Source organism: Hevea brasiliensis, chromosome 13 (assembly GCF_030052815.1).
Source record: "Hevea brasiliensis isolate MT/VB/25A 57/8 chromosome 13, ASM3005281v1, whole genome shotgun sequence".
In the NCBI taxonomy this organism is placed as follows: Eukaryota; Viridiplantae; Streptophyta; class Magnoliopsida; order Malpighiales; family Euphorbiaceae; genus Hevea; species Hevea brasiliensis.
In genome coordinates, this window is record NC_079505.1 from 82,525,745 (window position 1) to 82,550,660 (window position 24,916).

The following is a 24,916-nucleotide window of genomic DNA, read 5'->3' on the forward strand; positions in this document are numbered from 1 at the left end:
TCAAATTCACACCCCGATTCTGTCGTCACAATCTTTTTTTCTCCGCAAACCCAACGGAAAATGCATTCGCTGCCCAGTCTTAAAGCGTTAACGGATTTCACCGCCGGCACCAGGACCTTCTTTCGGGTTCGGAGCTCCGCTTTCGTGAGCAGACACTGGCTCAATTTTCGGGACTCCGTTAGCAATTAAAGATTGTAGCGTGTTCGGTTGAGAGAAATGAGAATGGCGGTGAAGGAGCCAGTTCGAGTTCCAATTTCGGGTCGGGAATGGGTTCGGAGGATAATGCGAGTTCGTTTTTGTCTCGGACTCAAAATTATGCTCTGTTGAAGCCGCAAATGGAAGTTGCTGCCCAATCAGAGGTTACCTCTTTTTCTCCCTATCGTTTTCTTATTTCGTGTTGTTTTTATGACGTTGTTATGGTTTTTGAGGACTACGAAGAAGCTGCTAGAATTCTTGATTCGTTGAAGTCCTTCGAAGAGGAGGAGCCAGTTCTGAGACTTCGCGGGTTACTCAAGGAGGCTATCAGTGAAGAGCGGTTTGAGGTACCGATTCACATACGTTTCTGGATTTTCTGTTACTGGGAAAATAATCTTTTAAGTTCTGAATCAATTTTAACCCTTTTTCAAGTATTCATGGGTTGAAACAAACTAGTTTGAACTGAAGGGTGGGTATGGAAGTTATAAAGTTGCAAGAAAGACAGGTCAATCCATTGCAGTTTTCTTTGAATGTATGAGAGCCTGCGTAGTCCTTTGTTTCTTGAATGGGGTTGTCATGCATTATCATCCATTTGATATGGGGACTACTCAGCAAAATCGTGTTATAGAATGTGACTATATTATTCTTAAATTGTCAACTTTTTTTCCCCTCCTTCCTGCTGATCTTTTATCCATCTGGTAATTCTCGGCCAGGATGCGGCTAGACATCAAGATGAACTAAATGAAATTGCACCACATTCCCTCCTGAAATGTTCAAGCAATGCAACAACCTTGGTATGCCCCCAATATGAACAGTGCAGCAGTTAGTGAGCTGTTTTAGCAATGCTATTATTCTTATTAGCTATTTTTATGCAGTCCATTGTATTTACCTCTTTCTTCCTAGGTTCATTACCATTTGTCACAAGGGGTCTAATCATTGTTTTGTATTAGAATTTGACGTGTGTAGTTAAGTCTGGCCTGCTTGGAACTCTGATTTAGAATAATTTAGAGACATTTCTAGCATTCTTAAAGGACCATTTTTGGGGAACATAATCCTTTCCCCAAACATTGTTTTTGAAAATTAAATACTAATAGACTGGGAAACATCTTTGAAATCCATGGAATAGATGGGAGGGTGCAGAATAGATCAATGATTCCTTTGAGGCAGTTCTGAATTTGAACCATTTGGTTAAATGTTCAGCTTTTTGGGCTAAGCATGGACAGATTCAGCAAGAGAATGCATAATGTTGTTTAAGAGGGTTTAAAAAAGACATGTAACAGAAATTTAGATTCCTATTAAATTAGCTGTAAATTGTAAAAAATCTTATGCATTTCAGGGGATCAGAGCTCAGGTTAGGAGTGTTTACATTGAGGGCCGAAGTCAGCCTTCAAAGGGGCAATATTTCTTTGCATACAGAATAAAAATCACCAATGACTCAGATTGTCCTGTTCAGCTTCTCAGGAGACATTGGATTATCACTGATGCCAATGAAAAAATTGAAAATGTTTGGTGAGTTATTTATTTTGCTTTTGTCATTTGCAATCCTTGAAAAAATGAAATTTCTGGTGATCACCAGGATACTTTATTTTCTATTTGTCTTTTTACTGTTATGTGGACATGAGCTTAAAACTGGAATTCCAAAATTGATTATGTCTAACATTTGCCACACACCAGGGGGATTGGAGTTATAGCTGAGCAGCCAGTTATGCCTCCTAGGATGGGTTTTGAGTACTCATCTGCTTGCCCATTATCTACCCCCAATGGCAGAATGGTGAGCTACAGTTTTCCTTTCTTTTGCTTCGAAGAGTTGCCAACAATTGAAGAGCATGATGTGAATGAATTTTCCTCTAGCCCAGATTCCTAACATTTGTTAGATGTTATATATATATATATATTTTTTAATTTTATTCACAGTATATGAAATATTTTCTTAGCAGTATATGCTTAATAATAACGTTTGCATTGTTAGCAGCATTTGCTAAATGTTTTGTGATTGCATATTTTGAAAATCTATAAATATGTATTTGCATTCTTTTCATTGTTCATATTTTATCCTTTTATTTATGTGATGACAAGCTCCAAATTTCTGAGAATTGATTTTGTTCATAGACATCTGTTAAATTTACTTAATTCAATGCAATTGCAGGAAGGTGACTTTGAGATGAAACACATCGATAGAGTAGGCTCAAGAACTTTCAACGTGGCTGTTGCACTATTTTCTCTGTCAATACTAGGAGATGAAAGTGAACCTTCATGAAATTTGAGCTGCCACTTTCCAGAGGTAGAGAAACTGCATTCTGTTCCACGCAATGTCGCATTTATCAAATTGAGTGTTCAAAATACTGTAAAGTAGTGCTTTTTTAATTATGCGAATGTAAAGGCCATCTCCATTATTGGGGAATATAAACTAATATTTTCATAAATTTTTTGTCTAGAAATTTACAAACTGCCATAATTGTATGTAGTGATATTGATGAAGCAAACAGTCAGTACTTAGTAGAGATGATCAAAAGTACATCAATAAAAAATTTGTTTTGTGATATGTATTACATTCTCATCATGTGAAGTCCAAATTACTAGGATTATAACATTTACAAGGTTTTTTTATGAGTTATAAGCTCATGAGATGTGAATGGTAAGGTTATCTTACCCGTAAGAAGTTGCAGTTAACACCGTTACTTATTCAGTTAAGACGCAACTTTCTTTGGTTTTTGAGACGCATCTTTGTCGATATGAGTTACAGATGTGTGAAAGGGCAGACCTGCAAATTCCATTCAATTTACACACACAAACTAGTAAAAAAAATAAAAATTGCACACAAACCCCCACAATTTAATCACGACCCAGTTTACATGAAAATTTTCAATATGGGAGCTCAAAATCTAAAACTTGATGCTAACCACTCAACCAAATATGCCCTTTCAAAAGCTGTTCCATAAAATATAATGGTGATTGAATATTGAATAGAGATGGATGTAACCCAGATGTACACTTGGAGTTGTGAACTGGCTAAGATCATTTTAATTCTTGTTCCAAAACCAAAAGCAGGGATCCTCTGGCCTAGCTAAAGTAGTAATTAATTTATTTGAGTCCCACAATTTCCATGCAGGTGGGGAGAAATAAAAACATAGACGTTACCTTTACTAGAGGCTTTGCTGCCTCCACATGAATTTCTGTGTTGCTTGCGCGTATTTCACTGCCGATTTCATGGAAACCAGCCCTGCAACCCATTCAACACGCAATTTATGAACTCTATTTAAAGAACATACCTTGCTGCTTCCTCTCAGTATCAGACTCTCAAGTGTTATCAACACCAAACTTGGCTCTCCCTCATTAAACATGAAAGGTACATTCCCTCTCTCTCTCTCTCTCTCATTGTGTGTTTAATGGCTTTTAATTCATTTTAAGATTTGTTTCTGAGTTTGTCCCTATATAAAACTTTTAATACATATAGCTAGCCATTAGAATGTCAAATTATGAACCAAGGAGTGTATGTAGCTCGATTTAATATTATTAAATTCGAACAGAATCATCAGATTAATGCAATAATCTAGATAATATATAAATCAAACATTAACTAAACTTTCATTAATTAGTATGACCTGATGAATTGATCAAACAAGTCATTAGAGGTTACACATTCGCTTAAAAAATATTTAATTTTAGCTTTCATGTTTGAATTTAATTTTTTTTTTTTAACCCTCTATAAAATCTGCATAAAGTGGGGGCAGATTCCCTAATAAAAAGGTTTTGGCAGTTTATTACCATGCCAATTGGGAGCTTCACACTGTTTATAATAGCATAAAATGTCCATTTGGCCTACAATAATTAAAAATAATAATGGCACGTTCTCCATTGTTTAAGCACCAATCATTGATTTTGGTAAACATATTAATAAATTCTATCCCAACTCCTATGTTCTTGTTCAGAATCTCCAGCATCTTACAATCTCTTGTCGTTTTTTTAAACTGATCCAATCAGTACGCTATTATTGCATAGAATCAATCTGTTGCACGCAATACGCCCATGTAACGTGCCTAATTGGGTCTATCAAACTATATTATTACTCCTATTCATCTAAGTGGATTGCAATTCTTTTTATTATTAGTATTATATACTTAATAAGATTTTATTAAAATTTATTATTAATAATTATAAATTAAAATAAATAAATGTGATGAGCTAAATTATTATGACTTAAATTTTAATAAAATAATTATTTTATTAATAAAAATATAAAATTTTAATTATTAACAATTAATTTATAAATTACCACTAAAATTTTTATTATGACATCACAAATTTAAGGGTGCACACATTGCTAAGTAATTAAAATGAAAGAACGTGGTTACCACGCAATAACAAAACTCGAGACACCTTCTCGTCATTTTCCACTCTTGGGTCAGACAAACTGTCGTCAAAAACATTCTTCCAAGGACGTGACTCTCTGTCTCTATCACCAATACTTTTTTTTTTCAATTGTTTAACTTGTCTCCTTTCACTTTCCAACTGTTGATGTTATGCCAAAATTATTTTTTTATAATATATTAATAATTAAACCTCTATAATTTATAATATTTTTAAATTATTTTTTTGAAAATAAAATAATAAATAGATAATATTAATAGTTGCTATTTATTTGGATATATATTTAAAAAAAATAAAAGGACAAGTTTCTCTCTCTCCTGCCTACTTATTTCTTTTCTTTTATTTGCTTTTCTCTTTTTTTTTTTTTTGTTTTTCTCCTTCCATAGTTATATTTTGGTGGTGGCAGTAAAATAAAGAGGAATATAATTAAAAAAAGAAAGCCATAAACGTCGGTAAAAAGCTGAGAGGGTTGGTACAAATACACGTCACTGCTTTGTGAATCGATTCAAAACCATAATCCTGTTCTTCGCGTTGTATTCTGTTTTTATGCGACTTTGATTATATTTTTAAGAAAGATTCCTAAGTGGGCCCGTGTGGGGCCTCTCGCTCCGTTCAAAGTGCATGATCTCCAATCTCTCAGTGACACGTATCATCCGAATAAACCCTATAGAGCATGTAATCAGAAACTTTTAACCACAAGTAGAAAGAAGAGAAATCTTGGTGACCAAGAGCCGAGGAAGAAGAAGAGGAAGCTGTAACCATATTTTGGGTGACAGGCTATAAGTCAAAGAATTGAAAGGAGTCACAAAATGGGACCCACAATGTGAGCCATCACCGATCTCATGCTTTAACTGAATAAAAGCTAAAAGCTAATATCATGATTTCTAAATCACCCTTTCTACATGATTAACTGACTAATCTTGCCTGCAATCAACCCAACACTGTTTCTCTTCTCTCTCTCTCTCTCTCTCTCTCCCCTAAAATGGGGACTGGAGAGGCTTGAGCTGTTTGATTGATGAATCATGAAAAAAATGGATGGTTTAGATCATTAGTCAAAGATGGGTCTCTCTCTCCAAAAATGGAGCTACAGTGCATAGAATCGCACCCATATGCTTTATTCCTTCTTTAGCTCAAGTTACACGACACAAAACACACAACTCCCAAAGGTGAGAAGGTAAATGAGAAGAAAATTTTGAAAAGACTGAAAAGAGTCTGATAATCCAAGAAAAAGGTGACAAAAGCTTGCATGTCCCCAAAGAATTTTTATATTTGCATGCATACAGGGATATTGGGCTTGGAGAGAGAGAGAGAGAGAGAGAGAGAGTCTCTGGTCCATTTTCAAGATTTTCTTGAGATTGCAAGTGAAAAAGAAAGAAGCTTGGGCTCAAAGCAGACCACCCTTTTATGTTCTATTCCTGTCTCTCCCTATATGTTTTCTCTGCTTTCTTTTCTTTTCCCTCTTTATTTAGCTTTTCTTTCCAAAGCATAGAAGCAAAGCATCTCCTTGTAGGCTCTTGCACACCACTACATTGTCTTTGCTTTCCCTTGTAAGTTGTAAGTATTCACCTTTCCTTTCCTTAGAATTTAGCTGCTTGCCTGCTTCTTTTGTTCTCTGTTTTTATTTTTTTAATATTATAGATTTGAATTTTTATCTCTCAGTTCAGGAAACCACCCAAAGTTTGGAATCTATGATTAGTTTTGGCCATTAATGAGTTCAAAATCAACCTGGGATTTTAATATTCTAAATTTCCCTTGGCCCAATTCTTCTCTGTTTGTTGTGATGTTGATGTTCTATATGAGCACCCCCTATTACTAATTGGAACTTCCTCTTAAACTTCTCCTAAATTTGGTCTAATGGCATGCATAAGCAAGTTCTGTTGGATCTCCATGTTTTAAAAAATGTGTGAACACAAGGATATCTCTGTATAATTGATGGTGTATTTGGAGCTTTTGAGTTTTACGTCTCTCCCAATTTATTCCTTTTATGAATTATTTCAAAGCTGTTTTCTTCAGGGTTGAATGTCTTCAGGTTTTCTAAAGTTTCACTTGCCTTGTGGAAGTTGTATTATCAACATATCTGTGATTTTCAATTGTTGCCCTCTTCCATTCTTTCTTTCCTTTACCTTCCTTAATTTCTTCTCCTTAATCATATACAATTTTTCATTCTTTTCACATCTGAAAATCTTTGCTTTATTCTAGCCATTCTTTTGTGCGTAATCTATCTTCATTTCTTCCTTCCCTTTGACAATCAGAAAATAATCCTATCTACTATACCAGAGCATCAAATATATAGTAAGTGCACAATCAGAGAAGTAGAAGTGACAAATTAAATGAGTTTTATAACAGGATCCTCCCAGAATACTTGGCATCCAGCCATGACTGCTAATACAACCATAGCCAGATACTGGCTAAACTGGAGGTTCTTCCTTTGCACCATTTGGGTCTTAATGTCAATAACTATTGCATCAATTCTTATATGGAAAAATGAAAACTTTCACAAAGCCGAACGGGATAATGGAGAAAACAAGCAAGAAACCGAAGCAGATTTGCTTGATGATGAAACCTGGAGACCATGCCTAAAAGGAATCCACCCAGCCTGGTTGCTAGTTTTCAGAGTTTTTGCTTTCTTTGTGCTTTTGGCGCTGCTGATTGTTTTTGCTTTAGTGGACGGAGGCAGCATATTTTACTACTATACTCAGTAAGTTATCCTTTTCCTTGATCTTGCTTCATGCCTTGCTTAAATATAATTTAATCATGCAATTAGAGAGACAAGAAGGATGTGAACTTTCATTTTCAAACAACAAATTTTGTCCCTTGTAGCTTTTCATATTAATTGATCATTTGAACTATGGACTGATCAAAGATGTTCCTTGGTCCTGGACAGGTGGACATTTACTTTAGTCACCATTTACTTTGGGGTATGTGTTATGCCTTAAAATAGTATTCTAAAATGTTTTTGAGCACAAAATTGTTTGGTGATCTCAATTTTCCTTTATCTGTTATATGCTTAATAATTTAGTTAATCATTTTTGTAGCTTGGATCTTTTCTGTCCATGCGCGGATGCTACCTCTATCACAAAAGAGTTAGTGGAGATAAGGTTGACAATGTAGAGGTAGATTCAGAGCAAGGAAACTGTGCTACTCCTACTTCTGCACCTGGAGAAAGTTCCAATACTTCCATAGAAAAGAGAAGCTCAAACTCCAATGAACAAGTTGACAGGCGGCAACCTGCAGGGAAATGGGCATTTTTCTTTCAAATAGTTTTCCAGGTAAATCAGTGAGTGGATTTGGCCAAAATTTTTTGTTCATTTGAATTCATATAGTTTTAGGTTGTTGACATTTTCTTGCATGGGAACAGATGAATGCAGGAGCTGTTATGCTCACAGATTGTGTATTTTGGTTTGTAATTGTTCCATTCTTTGCAATCAAGGATTACCATCTAACTGCTGTGAGTATATATATCTATATATATATATATCATTTTAGAACTAAAACCAAATCGTACAATTCTCACTAGCTAGTAATTTTTGTTTCTTTTCTTTATGTTTCTTAAACAACGTGTTTGTTCTTTCTCATGACAGTTGGTTATAAGTATGCATTCCATGAATGCTATTTTGTTATTAGGTGATACTGCCTTAAATTGCATGGTAAGTTGCTTTTGCACAAGACTCCCTGCTTTGCAACTCTTTTCAGGAACATCTTTCCAATTTCATTTGTTATTATTATTTTTTTTCTGCTTCTCAGCGGTTTCCTTGGTTTCGGATTGCATATTTCTACATATGGACAATAACATATCTCCTGTTCCAGTGGCTTGTTCATGCTTGTGTCAGACTATGGTAAAATCATTTTTCTTCACACTTGCAAAGAATAAAGATTTGTTCATATGCTTCTGTAACACGAACTTTCTGTTATTGTATACACAGGTGGCCATATCCATTCCTTGACTTGTCATCTCCTTATGCTCCTTTATGGTACAAACTCTTAACTATCATCTTCTTTCAACGTTAGAAATTTGTATCATTATTTCAATTAAGCACTTGTAAAGTGCTTACTAACCATTTCTTTGTCTGAAATGGAATTTGAAGGTACTTCTCTGTGGGAGTAATGCACATCCCATGCTATGGGATATTCGCTTTTATTATAAAGCTGAAACACACTCTATTCTCAAGATGGTTCCCTGATTCCTATCAATGTCCAAGATAGCTGAGGTTAAAGAGCCTAGGGAGCTAAACCAATTTCAAACATGTTGAAGAAAATGTGAATCATCATATATATAGAAAGTAACAGAAATAGAATAGAGAACAGAAGACCAGAGGTAACATGTGACAATAGTGACATCCTTTGTCATCAGAAAAGGTATAAAAAAATCATATCAATCAGCAAGTTTTGGAATACACAAAAATGGTCTAACAAGAAAGCAGCAATCTTGAGCTTGTATGGCCATAGTTAGAGCAGCATGATTGTAACTATATATAGATACTGAAAAGAATTCAAAATTCTAATTTACTTATATTTAACTTTCTTCTTCTATTTTTTCTTTTCTCCAATGGAAATTCAATGACAACTCTCACTGATTGGCTACTTTGTTCCTATTTGATTTACCATCCTGGTGTTCAATGCAACATTCAATGTAGCGAGTATGTGTGTAACCAGAAGTAACAGTCCCATAAATCATGGCCAAGATGAGGAATAAATCATTCCCTTTTATTAGCTTGATTGTCCTATGGTGTATAATATCACTTATCCAAAAAAGAACAAGTGAAAGCATAATAAAATGACATTTAGCGGTTTAATTTGTATGAAGATCACCGACTGCTTTTCCATGACTATATATATATATCCAAAAAAAAAAAACTCCCACCCAAAATCCTCAAAATTTTTGCCACAATGGTGTAGGCAACTTGCAGTTATTCAGCTAACACCTAAAGGTGATCAAAGAGAAGTGCTCGGTAAATAACTCATTGTGATCCTTCATTGTTTCTGGCTTTGCCCTTGAAAATAGTCCAGAAGGCAAACCCATAAGCAAAGCAGAGCTCGATTCCTTCCCAACAATTCGCTAGGCTTTAAGGCTTATTTGTGGCGGCATCCAAGGTATTCTTCTCCCCATTGAGTACATAAGAGCAGTTTGTGAGCCTTCCAAAGCAAGGCTTATGGAATACAGATTCACAAGATGTTCACTATTCAATCTTACCTTGAGTTTTGCTTTAAATGTCAGAATACATGCAAGTTAATTCAAGATAATGATAATATCTATACATATCCTGTGATTTGGCCAAATTCCACAAGCTCAGTTACTCAGAAGTTTATTCCATCAATTCATGGTTTCTCTATAAGCTTCATGTGAATCCAACCTGTCACGATATGCACAACTTTATCGGAAGTATCCCTTCCTCAATTAACCCTAGTATTCACTTTCCACATATAATTCATCACCACGAGGGAAACAGAATGCTGCACCCGGAACTGATCCAAGCAGCACATTCCTTGCACGCCATCGGAGAGATCAATAAACAGGCAAGTTTAGTTAAGAAAATGAGAAGTTGGATACATTCAGCAACTGAAAAAAGCCTGATGAATGGGATATGAATTATTACAAATTAAACCAAATGTCGCAGCAGTGATGAACCAGCTCCCACAACTATGAAAAAATCAGCCGACAAATTTTGCAAACCGTACGTAAAATGCGGCAGTGAACATTCCAAGGCGCACTCTCCTAACTATTGAACCCCGAGTTACTAGAATAAACCTTTTCTCATATCTCATTGGTCGATACGTACTGTTCACGCATGTCTGGAGTGTTCCCAAGCTTCAACATTACTTATGCATCCTTGCTCTGACATCATAGTGAAGTCCCCACAAGCTTCAGAATATGAATGCATACATAAACAGGACAGCTATTTGCATTAACAAAGAAATAGCTTTCAGTAGATAATGCAGAAGAGAGGATTGCTTACACAAACACAATATGTATCCATGGAATGTTAAAAGAGGATTGGATCTCAACATCATCAGCAAAATTGTTAAAAAAGCATGCATAATTTCAGTATTATAAGGCAAAAAAAAAAAAAAAAAAAAAAGCACATGAGCAATGCATGAGGGGAAGTGTTCATCCAGCCTTTCTATTCATTATACCAACTAAAACTGTTAGTTCTTAATATTTCACTTGCATTGTTTAACAACCATCAATCTCTCACAGGGGGGACTAATGAACACTCAAGCGAGGTACTAATGAACACTCAAGTGACCAAGTCCTCAAGTAATTAAGGTAAATAAATGCGAAACATATCTAAATTGAAGTAAATATTGATAACTTAAAATTCCACATTTTTTTCCTTTTTGTTTTAATTGATCTACATTTATCTTGGTATCCACAAATATAATCTGGTCCCCCATTTTGATATTCCTGTTAGAGTAGGACAATGATGATAGTGGATGTCCCAATAAAATACTATCATAAGTCTCCATGAGAAAAAAAAAAGCAGTGGTGGTTTTCCTTGGCATAAACTTACAACTGATGCAGCTGCCTCCTTGCTACCTCCAAATGGCATGCCTGCAAACACTACAATGACTGTTACTGTGCCCCAGTTAACAGTTCCTGCCAATTTTGGACTTGCCTGATTAGAGAAGAAAAAAGAAAGGGGGAAAGGTCTTTCACGTTATATTTATATGCATGTAAAATAGGAATAGATGGACAGGGACAACCCAGAAAAATTGTTGTAAGAAATTGCATCGTTTAGAGAACTTGATATTTAGTGAAGATTTTATTGTAAGCCTGGAGATGCATCACAAGTATTTACTGTACTGATGACATTGACACAACAAACTTCATGTTGACAAATCTACACTAAAGTAACTTCAATCAAAAGCACCTGGATTTATTGGATAAAATATTGGAATGTTCAGACATGTTGACCTTCTAAAGATTCTATAAATTATAAAATAGCTCCCATCTACCAAAACCACAACTAATAAGGTCTCAATCTCAATCCCAGCTGAGACTGCATTCTGGCAACAAAAACACCTCCAATAACCAAAATTAAATATTTTCATTTTATAATTAATCGAGCTTGAGCATCTTATTGATGTGTTTCCTAACCCGAAGACTGCCAATAACATATGGAATCAGTAAAAAAATAAAATCTTTTGATTCTACTTTATTTCATCAGTCAAACATATTATCTGATAATCATCAAACTCACTATAGACAATTTTCATAGAAAAGAAAAAAAAAAATTTCAGTTTAAAATTGGAGTAAGAAGTCAAATTTTATAAGCATTTGATTTTAACAAAGATAGTAAATAGGCATTTGATTTTAACAAAGATAAGTAATGTGTGTATCAGAAAAAATTTTAATCTAAATTTTTAATCATGCAATAAATAATTCCATCTTCTCCATCACAGTTCAATTTTATAATTTTTTTTTTTTGAGAAAGTTCAATTTCATAATTTCAATATAATTGTAAAGTTGCAGTTTGTAATATAATTATTTTGATATTTTTATTAAAATGTTAAATATAATGACTTCCTTTTACTCCTTGATTCTAGGCTTTAAGCAAATTATAGCAACTCTTTTACCTTTTTCAATAAAGCTACCATCACTGTCTGAAATAATAAGTTGTGTTTGGATAGAAATAAATTTGCATATGAGTTTTTAATTTGAATTGCATACATAAAAAAATTGAAATTATTTATTTTAAATTATAGCTTGGAAAGAAATAAGAACTAATGATGAAAACCTCATCATGCATGTTTATATTTGGATAGAGCTCAACTGGACTTCACTAGATATCTATATATTTATTTATATACAGTCCCAGCCAAACAAGTTTATTTACCTACAAGAATCAGCAGCATAAGCTTAAATTGGATTCCCACTCTATTTATTTTTATGTCATAGACTTTAACTGGGAGGAAGAGGAAATGAAAGAGATATATGAAGAAACCATATTTTCTTTCTTTTTTGAAGCATCTCATTTGAATGTCCCACTGTAACAAGAAATTTGATTTTAAAGCAAACCAAGCAAATCATTTCATGCCTCTCTAATCGCTCTGCACTTACCAAAAGGCAAACTAAAGCTATAAGAAAATCAATTCCTTCAGAAAAGACAAGGAAAACCCTTAAACATTACAACATACACACAATAGTCAGGTTCCTCAGCACCGCCATGTGCATAAAGTTTCCAAAAATTCATGCCTACCTACACCAATAAACATTTCCTCAATCATTCAAGCAAAGTATCTGCAATCTGCTCGCTGCTCTTCTTCCCCCAACAGCATTCTTTTCTCATTTCTTCATCTCTCTTAGTCACAGCCATGTCTACTCTCTTCTTGATCATTCTCACAAATTTTTCAACATTAATACACCATTTAGCTTCTGCTAATGTAGTCCATGTAAACCATTGCCGATCTTACTGTGGAAACATCACTATAGACTACCCTTTTTCACTCCAATATGGCTGTGGCCACCCAGGTTTTCGCGATCTTTTATTTTGCATGAGCGACGTGTTGATGTTTCACATTTCCTCGGGATCATACCATGTACTAGAAGTAGACTACTCTTAACAATCACTTACTCTCCATGAGCCTCACTTGTCAACTTGTGACACCATCGTCCTTGGCCGCAAGGGCAACGGCTTCTTTGTAGAGCCGTGGCGGTCAACCTGCTTCAATCCAACCGCAGATAATGTGTTCACGCTCATCGGTTGCTCAGCGCAATCACCGCTATTCCAAGGTTTCCCTGGGAAGCACTTACCTTGTCTGAACATTTCAGGCATGGGCTGCGAGGAGTACTTTGGATGTCCGGCCTGGAGTGTAGTAGCTCACAGGCACGTGGGCTCGAAGTTTGCTTTCGGCCAGCCACCGGAGTGTTGCGCAGCGGCGTTTGAGGCTATTAAGGCAATAAATCTGAGCAAGCTCGAGTGTGAAGGATATAGCAGTGCTTATAGTCTTGCAACATTGAGGGTTGATGGGCCTAGCGGATGGTCTTATGGGATTCGTGTGAGATACTCTGTGCAAGGGAATGAAGAATTCTGCAAGGCATGTGAGGCAACTGGTGGCACTTGTGGGTATGGCAGTGATGGGGTTAGAAAGTTGTGTATGTGTGGGAATTTCAATTCCGCATTAAATTGTGATTCAGGTAAGATTACAAATTCTGCTTTCCCTTTTTATGAAAAAAATTTCTTTTTCCAAATTTAAACACCTACATGTATATTCAATAGTCGAATTCTTGAGTGAATATATGTCTTATCTGATATCGGATTTAGAGATTCAAAATTACTTTTTTAAATAAAATTATTATAAGATATTATTAAAAAAAATAACTTAAAAAAATTATTTTATTATTTTTATAATTAAAATTTATTAAATTTAATTTTAAATTATTTTTAATATTTTTTAATTATTATATTTAAAAAAATAATTTTTTTAAATAATTTTCACAATAATATCAAACAGATTCATGTACTCTGTTATTATCACCGGTCATTGTTGCATTTATATATAACTGGATGAACATTGTGATTTGCAGTTAGTTCAGCAACAAGCAGCAGAACATGGCGCAGATCGAGCAAATTGGCAGGTACCCTTTTTCCTTTCCCAGCTATATTATTTGTTTTAATCAATCTCTTATATTGGCATTGATGGCACTTACCCAAGCTTATCAGTTAGGACTTATGGCTTGAGATAAGACTTTAGAACAAGAGTGAAGATGAGAATAAACCCTATTTGACGTCATTATCAAAAAATAAACAAATTCTACAATATTTTTATTCATTGTTAATATTTATTAAATTGGTCAATTAATTATTATTACTATTTTTTGTTTTTAAATCAATTTGCAAGATCTTTGATGAGTATATTAGCACTTGTGGCCAATCCTAGTTAAAGCAAAGAGCCAACCCCAACATCTCTACAGCGTTATTTGAGCCCAACAGTCATCGTACAGGTATGGAGAAAGATTTTTTTTTTTTTAAAAGACAGATGGTACTTAAGAGGATCAAATCATATGTGAATTTTTGTGATTGATTATTCAAAAATTTGTTAAATTTATTATCTATCACTATTCTTCCTATGCATTGATTAAATTCTTTTTCAATTTTTTTTTTTACCAAATGCAAGACGTGGGAAAAGAAAGATTAAAGCAATTTTCGTTGCATATATGATATCATGTAGGGTTTAATAATTTGTGTTTATAATTTAGTGCTGATTAATTTTTTAAATTATATTTTCTTTTTAGTAAAATTGGTTGATATGGTTTTTTTTTTTTTTTTAATTTTTAGATGATATAGGATATGGATTTTATCATTTATTAATAAAAAAAAATACACTAAATATTTGATATAGATAGTTTAATGCTGTTAGGCAATATAGTGAATAAAAAATTATTATTTAAATTTAATTTATTATAAATTTAAAATGTAAATATATTAAATTTATATATTTAATGGGTAATAAATTTTATTATATATTTTATATTTTAATTTTTAATAAATTGAATCTAATAAAAAATAATTCTGGTGGGTATTCATTGTGATCCACCTGGGCATCATGTGCAGAAAAAAAAGAAAATATCTGTGCGTGGTTCACTTGCGTCATTACTTCCCTTCTATGGTACGCACAGCTCAAAACCAACCCACCACCCCACCAATCTCATACGTATAATCTCCATTTCCATTTTAAGAAACCAATTAATTGGGCGATTTCCTTTCCAACTCCTTCCTAAAAACACCTTCCATTTCTTCTTCTCTTTTTTTTTTTTTTTTTTTTTTTTTTTTTTCTCTCAATCTCTTTATACTCCCATTCGATTTTCACCTCCCCACTACAGAGTTTATTATTATAGTTTTTGGGGATCGTAAAGGCACCAAATGGCGGCTGCAGCTTTTGCTTTCTCATCATTCTCTTCTCGTCAGCTTGTAATTCCTGCTTCTTCATTGACTCGGTCGCCGCTATCGCCAATTTACCATCTTCGAGATGGCAGCTGCTCTGTTATGGTAACAGGAATTTATTGTGCCAAGCAGATAGGCGCTATCAGATACGAAAATGGAAGCAGCAGCAGTAAAAGTACCACTCTGGTTACTGCTATTTCTAGTTTTTGTGAAACCTCGTCTCCACCCGTAACTGCATTTAATGAGGTGTGCCATTGAATTTAATTTTTCTCTTCTGGGTATTTTGTTCCTTGTAATTTTTTGTGATTTTGCTTTCTGGGTTTTTCCCCCCTTCTTTCTAGCTGATCGAGTCGCTGATTAATCGGGTGGATTTATCGGAATCCGAGGCTGAAGCATCGCTTGACTATTTATTAAATGATGCTGACGAGGCATTGATCAGTGCCTTCCTTGTGTTGCTGAGAGCTAAAGGGGAGACTTATGAAGAAGTAAGTATTGTCTGCCTTGTAGTTATTAATTCCTAAACTAATAATTGCATCAATTTGCTTTTCTTGTTTTCAATTATAACATTAATTTAATTCCACAAAGCAATTACTTTCTTGAAAGGTGTTACTACAGGAAATGTGTTTTGGTAAGGCAATGAGTTGTAATAGAACGAAAAAATTACGGGATTTCTTGGGTAACAGGTTGTGGGATTGGCAAGGGCGATGATTAAGCATGCTAGGAAAGTTGAAGGGTTAGTTGATGCAGTTGACATTGTAGGAACTGGTGGGGATGGAGCAAATACTGTTAACATTTCTACGGGGGCATCAATACTTGCTGCTGCTTGTGGTGCAAAAGTTGCCAAGGTCGCAATTTTTCCATCTCTAAACTAACACAAAAAATTTTTGTGCCATGTCATATGATTGAGTATCACATGTAAATATTTTGAACCTTTGCTTCTTTGCTTCACAGCAAGGGAATCGATCGAGTTCTTCTGCATGTGGAAGTGCTGACGTATTAGAAGCACTGGGGATAGTAATTGACCTGGACCCGGAGGTAGGTTCTTTATGGATGGAAGTCATTAATATCTGTAGTGGATGCTACTACCATTGTGAAATGTTAGCCCCCCTCTTTCCCTATTTCTATATGGTAGTAACATGGTTAAAGAGTGTTTCCTTCTTCATGTCAAAACCTACAAAATGCCAGTCAATCTGAGGCATATACATCTATGCTTTAGAGCCTTGAGGGGTTAATCCATGCACACAAAATTCTTATTAGTGGGGGTGTTTTCAATTTATGTGGTAGCTGATACAATTTAAAGTAAAGGGATGGAATTTTTGGTTAAAACCATGTGCACTCGAAACCTTGAACAAGTTTTTAATGTCTAGTTTGGTGTACATTATCATTAGGCTGCAGAATTAACAGTTCCCACTAACTTGAAGCAATAACCAGTCCATGTCTAAGAACCACCACTGGTAAAGTGCCGATTTCTTGCTAGCGTTTCTTATCATTTGTCTTCTTGAGCTATGAATGAAATTCTGTTCTGGACATTGAATAACCAAAGAAAGAGTATATACTGTGAGGTTTCAGTTGACATGATCTCCACATTTTTAGGGCTTTAATCTAAACCAGAGATGTAAATAGGCATACATCTTGTTCTATGACTGATATTATTTTCTTTTTGTTTTAACAATTTTTTTTAAATGATTGATGTTAGAATATATATATAAGCGGTGTCATTATGGTTTTAATTTTTATTGTGGATTTTTTTAATGGATCACCTTATAGATCATTACTCAGGCAAATTTCAAACCGTAGGTTTGCAAATAAATTTATTTATGGATAAAATTTAACGTTCTCACATATATTGATTTAGTTTCTTCTCTCTCTCTCTCTCTCTCTCTCTCTCTCTCTTCTTTAAACCAGGGTGTATCAAGATGTGTGAATGAAGTGGGAATTGGTTTTATGATGTCTCCAAAATACCATCCTGCAATGAAGATTGTAAGCCCTGTGAGGAAAAAGCTAAAAGTAAAGACCGTATTCAATATATTGGGCCCTATGTTGAACCCTGCACGTGTACCTTTTGGTGTTGTTGGAGTATTCAAAGAAGACTTAGTAAGTTCCTGTACTATGAACTATAAATATAACATATATCTTCTCGTCAACAATTGAAATTGCTAACACTTACTATCATAAATTGAGAAAAAGGAAAATTCATTTTGAGCTTATTGACCATCTGGTATAAGTTGAGGAGCCAATCCAATTTGGGTCTTGGCCTACTAAATTTTAAGCTTTTAACGTGTTGATTACATTCAATGGTGACTTCTGTCATACCAAATCTTTTAATATTGTTAGCACTGCACTCGATTATCCACATTGCAAGAAGAAGCTCCTACATTGAAATCAGAAACATATATAAAGCTATTTAAGGTCTTTTAAGTTAAACCTTAAGATCCTTTGTGGGAGAGCCAAGAAGAAATTGGTGGTGAGGCCAAAGCAAATGTTTGAGGGGATGGGGCTATGGGAGACTTTTGGTGCTAGAGTACTTCCCAGTTCGCACCTCTGCTCTCCAAAAGACTGTTCCTTTCAAGTAACCTGCACTCTTTTATGTAACTTTTGTCATAACAAATAGAATTCTTCTATGTGCCTTGGATAGGTCTACAAAATGGCTAAAGCATTGCAAAGATTTGGAATGAAGAAAGCATTAGTTGTTCACTCGGAGGGCTTAGATGAGATGAGCCCCCTTGGTATGATTTCTTCGTTCTGTATCTCAAACTATCTAGATGGATGAAAGACATAATTAGACTTTAGATTTCTTTGACTGCTAGATTTTACTATTCCATTTTGCCTTTATTCTTCAATATTTTTGCATTTTGCTATGAATACAGGACCTGGGATAGTCCTTGACATCAGCCCAGAAAAGATTGAGAAATTCTCATTTGATCCACGTAAGATCTTCTCACTGACTTGTAATTTGTTCATTTCTTTCTTTGAGAAGTAATTTTTTGTGGCTTAGCTCAAAGAACTCAAATGGAGAATATTAAGACTTGCAGTATGTCACTCGTCCTAAAGTATGCTCCTCTCTGCAGCAGTGTGGATGATGATTTAAATTGCTTATGAACTGAATAATTTTTTATTATACAGTGGAATTTGGCATTCCTCGTTGCACTTTAGACAGCTTGAGAGGTGGAGGGCCAGATTACAACGCAGAAATACTAAAACGGGTGTTATCTGGGGAGAAAGGGTCCATTGCAGATGCACTTGTGAGTTTCTTCAACCCTTGTTGATGTTTCTGCTTATGTTTTGTATGCATATGAATTCATAGCATGGGTAATCTTTTGAAACCAAGTTCTGATGCAAGAATATTATTATATCAGATCCTTAATGCAGGAGCAGCTCTCTTGGTAAGCGGCTGCACAAGCAGTTTAGCGGAAGGTGTAGCTTTGGCTTGTGAGACACATTTATCAGGAAAAGCTATGAGGACACTGGATTTGTGGATAAAAATTTCAAATGTAAGTTAAAATTTACCTAGAGTCTCCAATCCTTTTGGCATTTGTTGGAATTGAGCATCATTAGTTTTATTCCATCCGTTTTTGTTTGACAGGAGCAGAAGGTGAAAGGGGAAACTTATGTCAAGACTGCCTGAAATTTTAAGGCGATCACATAAAATTACGAATGTGAAAAGCAGCCATACCCACACAATTGACAATTCCATTAGGAAATTTTCAATGATTGGCTTGTAACAAATTGTCAAAGAATTTAGTATGAATAAATTTTGCGGGGGATGCTTTTGTAAGCCAGGAAAATTACAAAATTTTCTTAAGTAGGAAAAGATGAAAAACACAGCAGAAAAGCCATTAATACTACGTTACATTCACCATCCAAATCTTGTATCAACGTGAAAGACACCATTTAGTTTCGTCCATAACGAGACGCATTTTTTATTCTTGTGTTTCTACATGAACATCTGGTTTCGACGTTATTCACAGCTAAGCAGAGTTCTTAGCAATGGCCCCAGCATCATTAAGAAGAGGCAAGAGCTCACCTTTTTGGTACTTCTCCAGCGTAGCTACAAATAAGATAACGGGGGAAAACAATTGGAATCATTAGACATGTAAATTGAAGAGGAAAACAGAAAAAGATGAAGAAGACTAAAAGAGAATATGGAGTAACTAAAAGAGAATATGGAGTATGTCCTCACAGTCGCAACCACCGATGTGTTTTCCACCAATAAACACGTTAGGTACGGTGCTTAGCCCAGTCCACTGTGCCAATGCTGATTGAATCGCAGACCCATCACCTTCAAGAGAGAAATTTTCTTTAAAATGCTGAATTTTAGATTAGGGAAAGGGTTTATTATATTCCTACTTTCCTCGTTCAGTTCAATGACCTTGAAGCTTGATCCTAACTGGGTCAGCAGCTGCTTGACCCTCTTGCAATAACCACAGTAGGTTTTGCTGGAAACAAGAACATGAAATCGACTATAAGCAAATACCCATTAAAAATAAAGAAAGATAGGGAAATGGAAATGCCTGAAAACGACGACAGGAGCAGAGGTGGAAGTCTCCTTGGCCTTATCAAGTGCCAACTGAATTTCTTCTTTGGAGGAAGAGGAACTCAAGATCGAACCCATTTGGGTGTCTTGTCAATTGCTATTGTTGGGGGTGTTGGTGGTGGTGGAGAGCAGAGAGAGAGAGACAAAGGCCGCCGAAGAAGGAGCACAAGTGCCTTGTGATGGATTTTCGTGCAAAGATTTGGTGGCAGCGGCAGAGAAACGCCTCTTCTCTTGGCTGCTTTAGGTCAAAAACTTATCCGAGTCGTTTTGTTTGTGGATTTTTTTTTTTAATAAAAAAAAATTATTATACTTAATTATAATTTTATTTATATAATATAGATATTATAATGATATTTATCATACATAAACATAAAATATAACTATATTTAAAAAAATATATATACACTTTATTTTAAATATATAATAAAAAATTAAAATAAAAATGAAATTTTAAAAAATAGAGCCAACTATTAATAATCAATTAAGATATTAGAACATCTTATAGGATACTAATGATTATCAATCGAATTCTCTTATGTCGTTTTAAATAAAATTATATAATTATTTTTTTATAAATATTATTACAAATAAAAACATCAATGTATTTAGTCGATTAAAAATAATTTAATTATTTTTTATTTATTTTTAAAGTATACAAAATAAGATTGTCTTGAATTCAAATCTTACCATTTATTTATTATTCAATTCGTCGAATCTCTTTTAAATTAAAAAAAAATCATAAAACATGATAAAATAACAATTTGAGCCTTAAAAATCATCTTGTAAGTAAATGTAAGTTCTATTTTTAAACAATTAAGTCTTAAAATTTGACTAAAATCTCAAAAATATATGCTAAATTCAATGAAGAATAAGATTTAATTATTCTGACAATTTTTAAGCAAATTTGCCTATAAATTTAATTTTGAGATATTTTTTCTTTGATGATAAATGCAGAAGACATTGCTACTATATATAGAAGTTTTTTATGAAAACATTCACACAAATTAAAAAATTTAGTTTTCCTATGAATTATAAAGAGTAAAATCCACGTAAATGTGAGTGATGAAATACATCCGCGAGGAACGAGAGCACACAATAATTTTTCAACTAATTACTGCTGCGTACAATCTTTTTTTTTTTTTTCCGAAGATTCATGAACGCTTTAAGTTCATTTAAATTTTAATGACTTCATAGGCAAATGATGGTTACAACTCACATCCAGATTTATAATATTTCAATGTAGCCATGAATGATTTCCCATGAACTTGGGAGATTTAAAGTCCAAACAAGCCAACAAGCTTGATGCTAGTGCAGCAAGTTCTTGACATGTAGGTGTTATTTTTGTAGCTTGAATTTTAGATATATTTTTTCATGGACCCGAATTATGACTCAACTCGAAAGTTTCGCGTTGCGATTCGATTGGGATAAAAAGTGAGATTTGTGGTGGTGGCAGAGAGCATGGGCTGATAAGCGTGGGCCTGAAGCCCACCACTAATCTCCTTGGGGGTGCGGGGGCAACACCCCTGCGATATAGACTAGTATAAATATTGTAATATTCTACCATTTGTGGTAGAGTTGCGAGATATTTAAAAAACACACTAGGATTAGGGTTTGGGATTTCTAATTGATTGTATCTTGCTTTTTTTTTATTATAGTGGAACATTTTTCTCTTGTCTTGCCCGTGGATATAGACCTTACGATTGAAGCACGTTAAATCCTGTGTTATTCTTCTTCTCTTTTCAATACCGTGTGATTGTGCGATTTGTGTGTGTGTCTTAGATTTGCGTGCTTGTTATAACAAACTGGTATCAGAGCTTCATGCGCAAAACCTAGGGTTTACAGATGGCGTCGTCTTTAACGAAGCATGAGATGGAGAAGTTTGATGGTGAATCGAGTTTCAGTCTGTGAAAGATTAAATTAAATCTTCCTTAATCCTACAAGGTCTATGGAAGGCAATCGAGGATAACTTTCCAGAAGGTATGAAAGAGGCAGAGAAGGCTGATCTAAAAGAGAGAGCCTTGAGTGCGATTTTCATGAGCGTAACTGATAATGTCCTACGCGAGATTGCTGGTGAAAGCTCAGCATCTGCGGCATGGAAGAAATTAGAGAAGTTATACTCTACCAAATCGCTGACCAACCGCCTGTATCTGAAGAAAAGACTTTACAATCTGAGAATGAGCGAAGGTACACCCATTAAAGAATATCTTGATGAATTCAATTCAATCATTATGGATTTGAAGAATATTGATATTGAGATTAATAGTGAGGATCAGGCGCTTATTGTGTTATGTTCTTTGCCACCCTCCTATAAAACTTTTGTTGATACTCTGTTGTATGAGAAATACAGTATTTCACTAGACGATGTTAGTAATTCTCTAAAATCGAAGGAGTTGAAAAAGAAATTTCCAGATAATAGAGAAAGATTTGAGAGGGAAGGTTTGGTGAGCAGGGGAAGAACACATTCAAGGGAGGGTTCTTCCAGCAGGAAGAAATCTAAGGCTAGATCTAAGTCAAGAATGAAAAAGGCCAACTATTTTGAGTGCGGGGAGCAAGGTCACTACAGGAGAGATTGTCCCAAGTTGAAAATTAAAAAGGGAAAGCAACCAGAAAGTTCTGCGAATGTGGTTGATAGTTTTATTGATTCTGATGGTGATGACAGTGCTGAAGAAATTTTATCCATGAGTTCAGATCATGGACAAAATTTCTGAACTCTTAATACTGGTGCTATTTATAACATGTGCTTACACAGAAACTAGTTTGTCACTTACAAGCAGATGAGTAGCAAGGTGTTTCTGGGCAATGATCGTGCATTATCTGTTGAAAAAATTGGTAACATCAGATTGAGGATGTTTGATGGCATTGTCAGAACTACAGAGTGTTGGCATGTTCCAGGACTAAAGAGGAACCTGATTTCTCTTGGGACACTTAACTCTCATGGATTCAGATACCATGTAGAGAATGGAGTTCTCAAAGTGTGTAAGGGCTCTATGGTACTCATAAATAGCAGTTTGATTTCAGGATTGTATTTTCTTCAAGGCAGTACAGTTTCAGGGGAAGCTGCAGTAGCATCCGGAAGCAATAATCAGAATCAGACTCAATTGTTGCATATGCATCTTAGTCATATGAGTGAAAGAGGATTATCTGTGTTAAGCAAGCAGGATTTGTTGGATGGGCAGAAAATAGAATCTATGGACTTTTGTGAATACTGTGTGTTTCGCAAACAGTCCAGGGTAAAGTTCGACAAAAAGGCAATGTGCAAGACCAGAGGAACGGTGGATTATATCCACTCAGATCTGCGGGGTCCTAATAGAATCCCTTCCAAGAGCGATGCCAGGCACTTCATGACTTTGATTGATGATTGCTCTCAGATGGTGTAGGTGTATTTTCTGAAAACAAAAGATGAGGCATTTTCAATCTTTGTAAAGTGGAAGACGATGACTGAGAAGCAGACAGAAAAGAAGGTCAAGCGTCTTAGAACTGATAACGGGTTAGAATTTTGCAATCGCCAGTTCAATGCATTCTGCAACAATGAAGGTATAGTGAGACATTGCACTTGTACAAGGACACCACAACAGAATGGTATTGCAGAACGCATGAATAGAATGCTTTGTGACAAAGCACGAAGCATGCTCTCACATTTTGGATTGGGAAAGGATTTTTGGGCTACAGCAATTAATACAACCTATTTTTTGGTTAATAGATCTCCATCTATAGCTATTGAGTGCAAAACTCCTTTTGAGATCTGGTCCGGTTCACCTGTTGATTACTCTCAGCTGAAAGTATTTGGCTGCCCTACTTATGCTCATGTGAGAGATGGTAAGCTTGAGCCGAGGGTAAGAAAATGAATATTTCTAGGTTATGCATCTGGAGTGAAAGGCTACAGGTTGTGGTGCAATGATCCAAAGTCTGTAGGATTAATCATTAGCAGGGATGTGACATTTAATGAGTCTGCTTCATTTGATAATCAGAGGGAGAAGTCAATAGCAGAATCAGATCACGGTGTCAGAGAACAGGTAGAGCTTGATATTGATACTTCAGCAGTTCAGTCCAGTGATTCAGAAGATGAGGTGCAAGATCTGAAGGAATGGAAGCATGAAAAACACAAGTTTATACCATTGAATTCAAAAATTTTCACCTAGGGTCACATGCTTCATGCAAGATTTATTTTTATCTATTTGATTTTAATGATAAACAATATATTAAAACACTTTTAATATGTTTTTGGATCCGTATTTGCCATTTAAGATTTTAGAATTAATCAGATTAATTTTAGAACCCTAAATTAAATCAAGAACAAACACACTAACCTCTTGATGCACTGCAGTGTATTTGCGCCTTTGAGATTCGTCTTCAGGACATCAGATGTTGTCCCTCTAGCTTGTCCACACCAAGAACACCTATGGTAGCCCTTGAATAGCTTCTAAAGCTTTTTCTATTATTTAGAAAATTAAGTTCTGCCTTTTAAGAGATTAAAGATGTAAACAGGATACTAGAAATGATTTCTAGTATTTTTAATTTAAGAGATTGTATGCTAATCTCTTGGAATAGATAAGAGATGAAGAGGAAGAGAGAATGTGAGTCTCAAGGGTGGCGGCACACAATGGGAGGCAGCAGCTTGTATATTTTATTTTTTCATAACAACACTTATATAGCTAGGTCATCACTTAAACCCTTGCCACATGTCACCCTTTGATTGGTTCTAGGTTTAATTGACCCAATCACATTGTGCCAAGTGTCAAACCTATATTTAATCTTAATTTTAATCATCTTACATGATTAAAAGACATTTAGCAAGCTTATGTGTAATTCCATGTGTGCCATATGTCACCCTGTGAAATGATCAAAATGCCCTTATGTCTTAATTTTGAGTTCTTAACCCAAAATAGTTATTTCTCTTTTTCTAATCAATTTATATCAAATATAAATTAATTAATTA

The 24,916-nt window shown here is 34.9% G+C and overlaps 4 protein-coding genes, 1 long non-coding RNA gene and 2 pseudogenes across 13 annotated transcripts; 4 read left to right on the forward strand and 3 right to left on the reverse strand.

The window, feature by feature from the left end:
• On the forward strand, nt 1-2,737 carry LOC110668117 (uncharacterized). Of its 4 annotated transcripts, XM_058132532.1 has the most exons (6): nt 1-359; nt 429-542; nt 909-989; nt 1,532-1,704; nt 1,870-1,966; nt 2,342-2,737. In XM_058132532.1, the coding sequence occupies exons 1-6, from the start codon at nt 267-269 to the stop codon at nt 2,450-2,452; spliced, it is 669 nt and encodes a 222-aa protein (XP_057988515.1). In that variant the 5' UTR covers nt 1-266; the 3' UTR covers nt 2,453-2,737. The 4 variants fall into 4 exon arrangements, with proteins under 4 accessions (XP_057988515.1, XP_057988514.1, XP_021684911.2 ...); XM_058132531.1 differs by having other exon boundaries at nt 1-542; XM_021829219.2 differs by lacking the exon at nt 909-989.
• On the reverse strand, nt 2,594-3,471 carry LOC131171955 (uncharacterized). Its single transcript, XR_009142631.1, has 2 exons — nt 3,334-3,471; nt 2,594-2,956 (listed from the first exon to the last, which is right to left on the reverse strand). It is a non-coding gene; the product is annotated as an uncharacterized LOC131171955 (long non-coding RNA).
• Nucleotides 3,472-3,491: 20 nt separating this feature from the next.
• Nucleotides 3,492-9,073, forward strand: LOC110668112 (uncharacterized). Of its 4 annotated transcripts, none has more exons than XM_021829212.2 (9): nt 3,492-3,541; nt 6,910-7,261; nt 7,448-7,481; nt 7,599-7,832; nt 7,922-8,011; nt 8,145-8,210; nt 8,308-8,399; nt 8,487-8,534; nt 8,649-9,073. In XM_021829212.2, the coding sequence occupies exons 1-9, from the start codon at nt 3,535-3,537 to the stop codon at nt 8,764-8,766; spliced, it is 1,041 nt and encodes a 346-aa protein (XP_021684904.2). In that variant the 5' UTR covers nt 3,492-3,534; the 3' UTR covers nt 8,767-9,073. The 4 variants fall into 4 exon arrangements, with proteins under 4 accessions (XP_021684904.2, XP_021684905.2, XP_021684906.2 ...); XM_021829213.2 differs by lacking the exon at nt 3,492-3,541 and adding an exon at nt 4,926-6,117; XM_021829214.2 differs by lacking the exon at nt 3,492-3,541 and adding an exon at nt 4,926-6,110.
• An 806-nt stretch (nt 9,074-9,879) lies between these two features.
• On the reverse strand, nt 9,880-12,159 carry LOC110668109 (uncharacterized; annotated as a pseudogene).
• A 570-nt stretch (nt 12,160-12,729) lies between these two features.
• On the forward strand, nt 12,730-14,202 carry LOC110668186 (uncharacterized; annotated as a pseudogene).
• A 964-nt stretch (nt 14,203-15,166) lies between these two features.
• LOC110668130 (anthranilate phosphoribosyltransferase, chloroplastic) lies at nt 15,167-19,221 on the forward strand. 3 transcript variants are annotated; one of them, XM_021829232.2, is made up of 10 exons: nt 15,175-15,692; nt 15,788-15,931; nt 16,130-16,291; nt 16,398-16,481; nt 17,352-17,540; nt 18,082-18,172; nt 18,314-18,373; nt 18,570-18,688; nt 18,803-18,937; nt 19,030-19,221. In XM_021829232.2, exons 1-10 carry the CDS (start codon nt 15,426-15,428, stop codon nt 19,069-19,071), a joined length of 1,293 nt encoding a protein of 430 aa, XP_021684924.2. In that variant the 5' UTR covers nt 15,175-15,425; the 3' UTR covers nt 19,072-19,221. The 3 variants fall into 3 exon arrangements, with proteins under 3 accessions (XP_021684927.2, XP_021684925.2, XP_021684924.2); XM_021829233.2 differs by lacking the exon at nt 16,130-16,291 and having other exon boundaries at nt 15,169-15,692; XM_021829235.2 differs by lacking the exons at nt 16,130-16,291; nt 16,398-16,481 and having other exon boundaries at nt 15,167-15,692.
• LOC110668131 (glutaredoxin) lies at nt 19,117-20,196 on the reverse strand. The gene is made up of 4 exons (XM_021829236.2): nt 19,958-20,196; nt 19,794-19,882; nt 19,627-19,725; nt 19,117-19,494 (listed from the first exon to the last, which is right to left on the reverse strand). Exons 1-4 carry the CDS (start codon nt 20,056-20,058, stop codon nt 19,415-19,417), a joined length of 369 nt encoding a protein of 122 aa, XP_021684928.2. The 5' UTR covers nt 20,059-20,196; the 3' UTR covers nt 19,117-19,414.
• Between the last annotated feature and the right edge of the window lie 4,720 nt (nt 20,197-24,916).

Bases quoted from the DNA above. Each gene is read 5' to 3' on its own strand.
- LOC110668117 (XM_058132531.1), top strand. From the start codon at position 267: ATGGGTTCGGAGGATAATGCGAGTTCGTTTTTGTCTCGGACTCAAAAT. The intron at 990-1,531 runs GTATGCCCCCAA...TATGCATTTCAG, and splicing joins CAAGCAATGCAACAACCTTG to GGGATCAGAGCTCAGGTTAG. The intron at 1,705-1,869 runs GTGAGTTATTTA...GCCACACACCAG, and splicing joins GAAAAAATTGAAAATGTTTG to GGGGATTGGAGTTATAGCTG.
- LOC110668112 (XM_021829211.2), top strand. From the start codon at position 6,894: ATGAGTTTTATAACAGGATCCTCCCAGAATACTTGGCATCCAGCCATG. The intron at 7,262-7,447 runs GTAAGTTATCCT...GGTCCTGGACAG, and splicing joins ATATTTTACTACTATACTCA to GTGGACATTTACTTTAGTCA. The intron at 8,012-8,144 runs GTGAGTATATAT...TTCTCATGACAG, and splicing joins AGGATTACCATCTAACTGCT to TTGGTTATAAGTATGCATTC.
- LOC110668130 (XM_021829232.2), top strand. From the start codon at position 15,426: ATGGCGGCTGCAGCTTTTGCTTTCTCATCATTCTCTTCTCGTCAGCTT. The intron at 15,693-15,787 runs GTGTGCCATTGA...CCTTCTTTCTAG, and splicing joins CCGTAACTGCATTTAATGAG to CTGATCGAGTCGCTGATTAA. The intron at 18,689-18,802 runs GTGAGTTTCTTC...TTATTATATCAG, and splicing joins GGTCCATTGCAGATGCACTT to ATCCTTAATGCAGGAGCAGC.
- LOC110668131 (XM_021829236.2), bottom strand. From the start codon at position 20,058: ATGGGTTCGATCTTGAGTTCCTCTTCCTCCAAAGAAGAAATTCAGTTG. The intron at 19,726-19,793 runs GTAGGAATATAA...TCTCTCTTGAAG, and splicing joins CATTGAACTGAACGAGGAAA to GTGATGGGTCTGCGATTCAA. The intron at 19,495-19,626 runs GTGAGGACATAC...TCTTATTTGTAG, and splicing joins ACACATCGGTGGTTGCGACT to CTACGCTGGAGAAGTACCAA.